The 12,243-nt window shown below is 41.4% G+C and overlaps 1 protein-coding gene across 1 annotated transcript in view; it reads left to right on the top strand.

Annotated features, from left to right (window-relative positions):
- faf1 (Fas (TNFRSF6) associated factor 1) overlaps window positions 1-12,243 on the top strand; it is a 74,946-nt gene that overhangs the window by 20,463 nt on the left and 42,240 nt on the right. Inside the window, exon 8 of the mRNA XM_061824194.1 lies at window positions 6,207-6,293. Coding sequence (XP_061680178.1) covers window positions 6,207-6,293 — 87 coding nt within the window. The remainder of the gene's footprint in view (window positions 1-6,206; window positions 6,294-12,243) is intronic.

Below are 12,243 nucleotides of genomic sequence, written 5' to 3'. Positions count from 1 at the left end.
ATATAATTGTCACAAAACAAGGTTCTTTTATACTTGTCGAGATGGAGAGGATCGAGCCTCTCCTTCTTCTACATCCACCTCTCAGCTGTAATGCTAAATACACCATCTTGTTTATTTCAATGTATTTGTTTTTTTTACACAAAGTATTTTGTTGTAAATTTTGACTTTAATGGTGGAATCCGACTTGAGTTGAAATTCAAGTTAAGTCGCTACTGTAGGACCGGATCTCAGTCGTAGACCGAGGACTCCCAGTATGCACCTTTGCATGCATAGACTTGTGCATACATAATATTCTGGTGCACTGTTTCCCCATCACGCACTTTTTGTTCCATTTGCTGAACATTGCTAGTCTATCTCAGCCATCGATTCATTATTCAACACAAATGATCACGTTTCCAAGCACATAATTACTCTCACAGCTGTGGCCTGGTACAACCCCCTCCTCGTCCCCACACTCCCAGTAAAGTGACTTTTACTCTCAAAAGTCTTAGCACTCGAGGACAGTTTAAATTATTGAACATTGTTTGATTTGGACTTAACAAATACGCTTTTTTTTCTCCCCCTGTAACTAAACTATTGATTTTACAGTGTGTATTGAAATTATAGTCGCTGTTATTGGACTCTGTATTATTATGGCCCATCTCTCGAGGCATGACCTTCAATTTATTACATTAATGCAAAGTGTTTCTTTAGAACGTGAAAATCTGTGTACTGTTTACAGTGACGATACACGTCAGAAGATACAACTGCATAATTACACCCAATTCAAGAGGTGAAAATGTTCTCAAACAATTTCTGATACACTCGACCTTTGATTGATATCTAATATTTTTTTATTCAACAGTATGTTTGTTATTGTGCTGTGAGTTGCACCTGACGTAGAATTCTACAGCATCACATTTCCTCTCCTTTCCCATTTGGGAATTTTTTTTTTCCAACTAATTATTCATTCTCCACCCATGTCGGGAGGTTGCTTCTTGGTCACTACTGGGCCTTTTTCCTCCGCGAGTGTGAAGATCACACTGATAATAATCAAGCAACGAGTGGGGCTTGTAATGGTGCTAATTGACCAGATTAGTATAACCAGCATCTGAGCAGGAGGGAGGGCAGCTTGCCTCCCCGGTTTCCTGGCTCTCTCTGTATTTGTGCTGTCCTATTTCTCCTTCTCTGTCATCTTCCTCTCCTCTTCTCAGCCAGATGGCTTTGATGAGCACCCACTGCGAACCTTAAGTGTTTCTACTGGGATTACAAACACTAGGGATGGTTCCCTGTGGTGTGGGAGGGGAAACCAAGGTCCCAGAAACTAGGCTAAGGACTGTCGGCTTGGTGGGGTGCTGTAAGAGGCCGTAGGGAACTGCGCAGGAACAATGTGGGCTTTAACAGGCCTTGATGTTGTGGTCTTTTTCTTACACATGCTAGTCTTTAGGCATCTCGATGGACCCCTGGTGAGAAAATGATGCCCAGAACTTTAACCTGAATAGATTTGGATTCTGCTTTCCCCAAGTTGACCATGCCCTTTTATATATTTAGCGCAACGTCTTTGTTGTTTTTTTTTTTTGTTGTTACCATGATGATGAATCAATGTTGTCACGCTATGTAGAGACTGACTGACAAGGTCCATTTGCAAGTTATCAAGAACAAATGCCATCATGAAATCGAGAGAGAAGTTATAGTTTAAATTTAAATTTGAATATAAAAAATAAATCTGATAATCAAAATTTTTTACTTATTGTGTCTTAAATCAATTGAGACAAAATTGATTACAGTAGTTTACTGGAACTAACAAGTGGAATTGATTCCCTCTAATAGTTTTCTGTCTGAAGAGAAACATGTACAGTGAGGAAAATAAGTATTGTAACACCCCACGGTATTGCAGGTTCTCCCACTTTGAACTCATGGAGGTGTCTGAAATTTGAATCTTTATAACGATTTTTTTAATAATTTATTTGTACGTTACTGCTGCAAAATAAGTATTTGAACACCTGTGACAATCAATGTTATTTGGTACAGTAGCCTTTTGCAATTACTGAGGCCATAAATTTCCTGTAGTTTTTCACCAGGTTTGCACACACTGCAGCATGTATTTTGGCCCATTCTTCCACACAGATCTTCTCTAGATCAGCCAGGTTTCTAGGCTCTCCAGAACCTACCTTGGAAACAGCCGTGACCGCTCGCTTCGGGTCATTGACCAGCTCCTTGTAGTTCTGAGTTGATTCCTCAGCTTTCTTACGATCATTGATACAGAACGAGGTAAAATCTTGCTTGGAACCTCAATCTGAGGGAGATTGACAGTCATGTTTAACTGCCCTGTCCAGCCTTGTGGAGGTCTACAATTTTATCTATGGTGTCTTTGAACAGGTCTTTGGTGTTAGCCATGTTAGTGGTTGGAGTCTTACTGATTATGCGGGGTGAACAGGTGTGGTTATGCAGCTAACAATCTCAAAAAGGTGCTTCTAATTTAGAATACGTTTAGTGTAGATTGACTTTTTTGAGGCGGATTAACAGGTTTTAGAAGGCCAAATGGGTGTCATTCATCCAGCCAGCACAACCAGGGCTCAGCAAGCCCGCTTGTGGGTGTCCTTCCCCCGCATAACATGCGTCATTCATGCCTGTGTACCCCAATTCTGGAAGTCATGGAACAATGTTCATTGTCAAATGGCTATCCAGGATCCATGCATCCATTTCCATCCTGCCTATCTTGTTTAGTGTTGCTCGGAGATAGAGCTTATCCCAGGTGACCTTGAGCAAAAGGTGAACTGCCCTAAAGTGCTACTACTGGTCACCGGTCAATCACATTCATACTTTCTCTTACAGAAATCAGGGGACTGAACTTCTACACCATCAGTGTCTCCCCTATCGAGGATGCAGAGTGTATTTGTGCTACGACTAAGACTTGAGTGCAACAAAGAAGTAACACCATATTCAGCCAGCCTGTCTCCCGTCTTTCTCTGCATACTGTGTCTACTCATAGACATATGGACTGTACAACAGAGCACCCTTCTCTCACTGCTCGCTCTTTTGTTCCAATGAAAACTTGCCGAAGGTCCTGCTTGTGCATATCAATAGAGAATGTCCTCTCTTCTTGTTTGTCTTAGCACAAGGCTCTAGCTTTGCCTTGTGGCTCTTAGGGATCTGCCCTTGCCCCTCCTTTTCTGTGCCTTCATTCTCCATGTCTCTCCCAGTGTCCCCTTTCTAACTTCTTTCTTCCCCACGTCCAGAACACAGGGCTGGGTACACTCTGATTGGCATTACTAGACAAGAGTGAGGGGGTAAGTAGCTGGCTAGCATGTGAGCTAAGCTGTAGAGCAAATGTTTGCCAGGGAAGTAGCGGGTAGAATAGAGATAGCTGCCGGGCTCCAAGTTGTCCGTGACCAGACCCGTTGTCCTGGGGATTTCCTTCCTCTGCTACCCCCCGGGGTTGGGCCTGGGGCCCATCCATTTTTTTGCAGCTGGGAGTCATACAAGAACCTAAAGATGACAAGGCTACAGCACTGAGAAAAGGAAGGGTGGCTAAAATAAAGGAATAAAAGACGTCTGGTGCCTTGGGGAGCTAAAGAAAGGGAGCACGAGGGAGAATGCTTGAGACTGTTTTACGGAAACTCTTTGATTCTATTCCAAGTGGGGATTACAGGCAATTGGCATTTACAATGATCAGATCATTAATTTTACTGTGAGAGGAGGCATTGGCTTGTTGCTCAGCACCAAAGGCAGGCATGCCAGTGTTCTCAATAACTTTCTCAAACGCCCCAGTCGGAACGCCACAGTTTGACTGAAGTGCTGATTCCCACCTTTAGCTTCTGTAGTTTCTATTCTGTCCTTATTTATCTAAAATGATAAGCCGCAACTGTCTTTCAACATTTGGTGTCATGCCTTGCTATCAACCATATGTAATCGCATTTGGACCGAGCAAATCATTTCCCTTTATCATTTCCTCTAAATACTTACCAGTTAAATTAGTATTATGGCAGATAGGGGGCAGCATTAGACAGAGGCTGGTACATTGTATTGGACAGTGGTACATGATGTCCTTAAAAGTTTATTGGGTGCTGTAACATTTATTCAAACTACTAGTAAATGCTATGAGTGCAGCTTGCTTTGTAGTCATGTTTCATAAGGTTGTGACTTGTAAAACTGCTCTTAAAATATCAACTCTCTCAAGAGTTTTTGCAGGTGGGCCCCCGTCCATTGTGGTTCTGTGTTCTTCCACAAAGCGAGCAGCTTGTCCTCTACTTTCAATTTCTGTCTCCACTCTCCTCTGTTCCCACCTCTAACCTTCACTCTCTCAGTGGTGGGCATTAGTTTGTTGTTTCTCTCAGGCTGCTTTAACCTCTGACAGCAGTCTCTTCATTACTAGTGTTTTTGCCTCTCCTTTCCTCCCTTTACCTCTCTTCTCATCGAGTGGCTGGGCGGTCAGGCAAATCCCTGTAGTGCGGCTGGTCAAACATAGATATTACACTCTGTAATAACACTGGCCACCCGCTCTGACCCCGAGCTCTCCATCCTGGCTATGACTTCTCATCACGAGGGTCACCTCGGAATAGTATGGTGAGGGCTTTACAACTCCCAGACAAAGGGTGGATTGTGCACTCATTTATTATTTTTATTTTATTTTTAGTGGCATAGTAATTACGATGGCTACCTGGACCAGTGAAAAATAAATTGGTCACAATATGAGCTTTGTGGAAAAAAGATTCTGCTGAGTTTTGACTGACATACTAATACTTATTATTTTGGGATGGAGTTTGCGGACCTGTTCAACTTTTACTTCCGTTACGCTGAGTGGTTTTGGCTTTTGTTTCCGATTTTATTCACCACATTGAACTACACAGATGTCAGCTTTGATGCGGTTGTAGTTTTACACAACTACAGTGCCGTTGATAAACGTCCAATTTAAAATTTGTCAAAAAATCCCGAGCTTTCTGATCTTTGTTAGGATTTATTTTTCTTTCAATCCAGAGCTTGCATTGAATCACATTAGATTACCCAAGTGATCATAAGATGCTGCTGGTTGATGTGTCTCATACTCTAGTTGCAACTTTGCCCCCAAAGCCGTCACAATCCAGTGTTTCAGCCATGTGCTCGACATTGACATTGATGTTGTGTTTATACCATTCTTTAAATTTCCACTTGCATAACCAGCAGCCCTTCATGTGCTCAGGGATCCATCTCTCCTAAGTACTTTTTACAAAGACGGGATTTGACCTGTGGACTCTGCCCTACAATGGGCAGTTTTCTCAGCATCAGTGTCCATCCCCACAGGCCCGAAAACTATGGATCTGGCTAAACAAATGACGTAGAATCCACGGCTGCCTGTGCTCAGACGCCGATGGGCTTTGATCACCTTCGGCTGCCGCACATCAGGCTGGCGTTAGGTCTTTAAACCAGCAATGTGCTGGACAGTGAAGCCCGACACCCTCAGGGCCAGGCGCTGCTGTCTGCTAACTGTTTAAAAGCGTGGAACGTTATTAATTGGTGCGGATACAGCATCCCTGCGTGAATAGGGGGAGAGAAATACTGTTCATTTCACAACGTTGGGCTGTTGATACAGGGCATTAGCTATGGCATCTGAAGAATGCTAAAAACACTGCCGCCCTTTTTTTTCATGGTGTGCCTTTTTCCTTTGAATCCTCTACTACATTCTCAGACTTTCTTGTTTACATGTTGCACAAAACCAGCATTCTTTCTTGCAGTCCTTCACTATACTTGCTATTTAATTAAATAATTTATTAATAGTGTAGCTTTTGCAAAACTTGCCACGCACACCTGGCCGAAAGCTGCGGAGCTCATTATTGTGATTGGCCCGTTCAAGTCACATGCTGTGACGACATGCTCACCGTTCTCCCAGCTCGATATACCACTTACGCCGCCACCTTGTCGATCGATTTTCCAGCATAATTAAACGTATCATTTGCTCATTTAAGTCCATTTGTTCAAGCAGACACGCTTCCATGGTCGCCATACTAGTTTCTTTGTTACTTGTTCCAGAAAGGAAAGTAAAAACGGCTCCTGTAAATTACCAAATTGTGCTGAGGAAACTCCACGCTGTCGTCCTAGCCAAAGGCCATCCTAGTGACACCTTTGACTTGTAAGAGAAATAGGACCACATTTTCAAAACTGCGGCAAACTACGTGTGGGAGAGCCGCAGTGACATCATAGCGGTCGCCACACAAACGAGTATAAAGAAGGCTTATTTCTTCTGTTTGCAGGTGAAGAGGAATGTTTCAGACTTAACCAACATCCCAGTACGGCATCAACAGTGGGAAGGATGGCCAACATCAGCCTCTGATGACTCTGTAAGAAGGCATGCATGCATGTGTTCACACGCACACATATACACTTTACACCAATCTCATTGGGTTGAACGGTATCGGCTAATAATTAGTATTTTATGCTAATCACCTTTATTGTCAGAATTCGATGATCGTTAATCGGCTCTGCAAAAAAATATTTACTGTGCATTGGCATTGTGTACAGTATATTTGAATCCAAAGGCCAGTTTATTTTTCGCCTTGTCATGTGTATTTTTATGTAGTACTGTAAATATCTGCGCGCCAATGAAGTTATTGAAATAAACAGCAGTGTGGTACAGACAAGGTGCCTGAGACAATACACAATGCCTGGATCAGACTACGAGACAAATTCTTTCGTGATAATGAGTGCAATAAAATCTTGTATTCCGATACCATCACATTAGAATCAGCTTTAATGACCAAGTATGTAACAACAGACAAGGAATTTGTCTCGGGCAGTTGGTGACACCCCCCTCCGTAGAAATTCCATCCTGTCGTTTACTCTCACTGGGCTTGATTTTGTCAACTCAAATCCCAACTGGATACAATCGTTACGATGGCAATAACAACTGGTGCTGGGAGAGGACGTTCATTTAAGGATTGCTTAAGGTGTGTTCATGTACTGTATTTTCTGCACTATAAGGCGTACCTAAAAGCCTTTAATTTTCTCAAAAGCCGACGGTGCGCCTTATATATGGATCAATATTGAGCCCTTAGTGCAGCTCCATCTAATGGATGCATAACGTAACCCCAGCCTCAACTGTAGCATCTATTCTATGCACCTCATAATCCAGTGTGCCTTATATATGTTGTTGTTTTTTTTTTTTAGATAAGCCATTCATTGGGGGTGCGCCTTATAGTGCGGAAAATACGGTACTTTTAATACAATATTGGCTCACAAGCAGGCACAAAATCATCTTATGTAGTTAAGCAAGCTAGTGCCAGCACAGTCGTATGTATCATGTCAGCTTTCTGTGGAATTATACTTGAAAATTTTGGTGTGTGTCAAGTAAATACAATAAAGTAATTTAATTACAGGAAGTTACTACCCATTATTTCTGTCATGTTGTAATGATTTGACCTGACTGATTAGAATACATCACCTGAGTAGAGAATAAGTACCATATATACTGTAAATGAAAAGAATAAGTACCATATACACTGTAAATGAAAAAATCATTTAAGTAGACACTTCATCTGCTTCATCTGTAATATGATTTGGTGATTCAATATCTATCTGCTTTCACTGTTCTAATGGCTCTCTGAAGGAAATCAAAACTCCAATGTGGCCCGAGATAAAAATGAGTTAGACACCCATGGTGTAAAGCCTACTACAATAGGTCATGTACTTTTGTCATCATAATTGTTTTTTTCCTGAATTTATTGGCTATATAGTAGTTTAGAGGGCGTTGAAATGCTTATTCCATATTTTCTAGAAAATTCCACAAAAATGACAGCCAATTCTCTCGTTGCTAATTTTATATTAGTGGAGGGTGATTTATGTGTGTACAATCTGGTGTAAAAATGTAACTAGTATGTGCCCTCGTTGTAACATAGAGTATTTGGTTGAAGGACACGTTCTCTTGTGTTTGAATCCGGTGCTGTGATCTTTATTACTTATTAAAATTACACGGTCTGTGGTTTACATGTGGTGGCATTATATAATACTTACAAAATCCATCGGAACCGTGCCATACCTAAGCCATCTGTCAGAAGCTAATTAAGATGTCAAAGACCGCTCCCATCATGTGCCCTCTATCTGTGGACATTATAGCTCAAATCATTGAGTCTCGATGACCTCACTCATCCCAAGGTCACTGGTCCCGGGCATTCATCCACGACACAGTCAAGCTGATCAGAAGCAGAACCTCGAGGAACCTCTGACCCCTTTTGTCTCACCCTGTCTTTGACAGCGTATGTGTTCCCATGCTAATTGTAAGGGTTGGTTTATCATACTACACTGTTGAGCCGCTGTGCACATATTCTTAGGTTCACTGGTGAGCTAATGTTTTCATTTTAGATCCATGTGATCCATGTGTTTTTTTTTTTTTAGTTTGGGGTATTGGTATTTTCTTCTATTTTACTCAGACATGCATTCACAAGGACAACTTTATTACAATTTCAGTTTAGATTTGGTTAAAAAAAAAAGTACATGTACAGTACGTTACTCAGCAAAGATTTTAGGTGGGCTGCTGCCTTTGTTGTTTTAATGGCCCTTTTCGTTATTTTGTTATAGTAAAAGAGAGTTCGTACTAAAAGAAATACGCAAAATACAAAAATAATTTCCAGAAATCATTTCAGTTTAGGTTCCATGGGCCAAAGAAGAACCCATAACGTGTTGTGGAACATTCAGGTAAAGGCACCTATACTGGAATTTAGTTTTGCAATTGGCTGTCAGTCACTTCAGAATGTATCCCACCTCCTGCCCGAAGATAGCTGGGATGGGCTCCAGCACTCCCGTGACCCTTATGAGGATAAGCGGATCAGAAAATGGATGGATGGAATTTTTGGAAGACTTTTCAGAGTAGTTGTGGAGCATTTAGGAAAAGGCACTGATACAGGAATTCACTGTGTAATGGAACTCTCGACCTTACAAAATTATATTGGTATCTTCTCTCCACATCCTCTACAAAACTAATATACAAAGAAAAAAAAAACTAAATTGTGACACAAAACATTACTTGCTTTTTTTTTTTCTTTTTTTTTTTCTTTTCCCCCACTCGCAAACAGTTCCAAGTTCAACCAGTCTGGGATTTACTGAATGATCTGATTTCTGGTTACACATTATTATTCTAGCAAACAAAAAAAAATTAATGGTGCCTCATATTTGTACAGTAATATGCGTGATACATATACCGTTCTGAATGAATCATTCATTGACTTAAATTAACATTGAGAACAAACAAATTAGACCTTTCAATTTAAATAAATGGTGAATAATTAAATGACAGTCATTAACGTGAAATGTGGGTTTCTTTGTGATTCCATCAACGCCAAGCAATGAAAACCTACTACCACCAAGTACATATTAATGATATCCATGTAATCAAATAGTCTTCCTTTAAAAAGTTGATCATCGAGGTATTAGTTTGACAAGGTCGTTGTTGTAGTTAGTACTACAGTACTGCGTCATACTCTGATGTAGCTCAATGGGAATGAACATGTTTGACAGCTCGTTACGAAGTGATTACCACAATAACAAATTATATCACACTCTTGAGTAGTGCAGTTTGGTCTTTTTGGATATGATGACCATGGCAACCTATAGAGGCGTTTCATGCCTTTTTACCGACTGGCTAGTAGTCCCAACGTAGCCTTTGTATCTCCTGAGAGAGATATTAAAAAGCAGTGACAGAAGTGTAATAATGGCCTCTGCTTCAGCCGCAGCCCCCTTATTGAAACGTCTGAAGGTATTAACAGAGAAAGCCTTGGCTGGCCAAGCAGGTGGGTAGGGAGCCAATGATAGTGTCTAGCTCAGTCTAGCCCAATCTCATCTCTTGGGGTTTGGGCCAATAAACATGGCAGCCCAGAGGCCCTAGATTACATTTCCGTCAAACACCAGTTTGCCTTCAGTGGAATCGATTACTACTCAAGTCTAGTTCCCCTCTTTAATTGTGTTATATTACTGTTTTCCTGCATGAATTTGCATTTGTCTGTATTTGCATTTGAGACTCACGGTGTCTAGGGTTGAGTATCAAACTCTAATAAAGATGTCTGTAACATCAACTGCCAAGTACAGTGCAACTTCCAAAGTTGAACACAATCCTGATGTTGATTTTGTTCTAAATTCAAGACATCCATCCATCTGTCCATTTTATTTGCCGCTTATCCTCACGAGGGTCGCGGGGAGTTCTGGAGCCTATCTCAGCTGTCAACGGGCAGGAGGCGGGGTACACCCTAAACTGGTTGACAGTCAATCGTGGGGCAAATAGAGACAAACCGTTGCACTCACAATCACACCTAGGGGCAATTTAGAGTTGTTACCGCAACAATTAAAATTGATTGCGTCCGGAAAAAAAAAAGTCTTATTTTTTTGGAACGATAACCCTTCAACCCGCCTTTGCCTCCTGAGTGGCTAACACCAAGATAGGACTCATACTTTCAGTGTATAATGATACATTGAGGAACGTCAGCAACACATATGACAAACGTGTTTGTCTAGACATATACACATAGATAACTCATGGGGTGTGTTGGTGGAGAGAGAGTCGCCATTTTTTTATCCTGCTGTCCCTGCTCATTTTAACCATCTTGGATGTAGAACGCACTTCAAAGTAGCTCTCTGGATTATCTTGAGAATTTCAAACAAACTGATTTTAGGCCTCTGGTAAAGTATTGCTTGCTAACATCAGTTAGGTGTATTTTCACGCAAGTTTTTTATTTTATTTTATTTTATTTTTTGTGGTCAATTGTAGCTCTTTTGAAATATGGAGGTTCTGCTGTAATGTTAAGATTTTTCACCACAGCAAGCAGCAGTGTTTTTGCAGGTTTTGAATCAGTAGTTTCAGTGCTCCTGCTAGGTTCATTGAGATGGTTCCCCATTTTTTCACTGTTGTTTTTGTGAGGTAAGAAAAAGAGGTCTGTAATTGTATCATGTATTGTTGGAGTGTACGAAATTACTTTGTCAGAGAGAAATTATCACCTTTTGGAGAAACTTGCCTGGTCAGTGTTGCGTCACCTTGGAACCACTATTACTCAGTGTGTTTCATTGTTTATTGTACTCCAAGTTATTCAACGTCCTAAGAAACTTTGAAATTAGATCAGGCTGGATAATGCTCAGGTATCACCGGACAAACAGTTTGTTCAGTTTGCTTTGTTATTGTATGTGTTTTTCTGCTGTAGTTACCTTGTGGAGACTTTCCATGCTGTCCTCATAGTCGTGACTGCCAATACTTCCTCCATGACTGGAGGAGTGATTGGCAGGATTTTTTCATTACATCCCCTCTTTTCTCAAGCCCTCAACCCCATCTACAATACAACCTTCTTGCGAGCGTGTAATTGCTGACATTTATGTAGTGTTTCATGGTGTTTGCTAATGTATTAATGCTGCAGAGCCCGAGAGATGCCTCACCTTGTAGGCCAGCCTCTCTCTCCATTTCCCGGCTGGCATTCAAGGAATCGTCCTCTAGTATGAAATCATAGTTTTATTGTTTGGAGGTATTGAGGGGGGCTTTAGTTTCCATAACAACCTGGCTGAGCTGCAAGCTCAGGAGACACCTCCCTCGTTCGATTGTCTGCCTTCAGGTGACATTCAGCTGCGAGTTCCGTCTGTTGCATTTTCCATTTTTTTTTCTTCCCTTTTTGAAAAAAGCTTCATGTATTTTTTTTTTTTCATGTACTCAAAATGAAGGATTTCCATTAGGTCAGCTGTAGTTTTAATGGCACATTTAAGGAAACGCCAAAACAGAGACTGGAACTTTTTAACGACATCTCATCAGAGTCATCCTCTTCAATAGTGACATTTTGTCACACTTCCACTGTTCTTCACGGTCGGATCAAAGAAATAGAACGTGAACTGTGGATACCATCAGCACAGCTGTCAGCAGTCATTATCTCACACAACTGCCAGGCTCCCTAATCCAAACACTGTGTACACAAGAAAAGAAAAAAATGAAACACGGAAAGAATGAAGGGAGAAAAAGAAAAGTGGAGAAGGGGAAAAGAGTGCAAGGCAATGTAATAGAGGAGGGGATGGGGGGGGAGAACATTCTTTTCCTGTATCGGCCTTTGAATGCTCGGACCCTCAATGCAAGTGTTAATTAAAAGAATCCAAAAAAGAGGAGCCAGGTCTTTTGTGTGGAGATGTGGGAGAGGCCAATTTGGTGGTGGTGGGGGGGTTAACCTCATCACCCCATCCCCTCATGCCCTGCGGCGCTTACGCCTTGTTTCCACGTTTTACCACTGAGCTTTCAAGCTGCACTTGTGTACCTCAACATCGGGAAAAGCCATGGGG

The sequence above is a fragment of the Syngnathoides biaculeatus genome, chromosome 7, assembly GCF_019802595.1.
Source record: "Syngnathoides biaculeatus isolate LvHL_M chromosome 7, ASM1980259v1, whole genome shotgun sequence".
Taxonomy (NCBI): Eukaryota; Metazoa; Chordata; class Actinopteri; order Syngnathiformes; family Syngnathidae; genus Syngnathoides; species Syngnathoides biaculeatus.
Note: the sequence above shows the minus strand (reverse complement) of the source record. Positions and strands in the feature narration are given on the sequence as shown.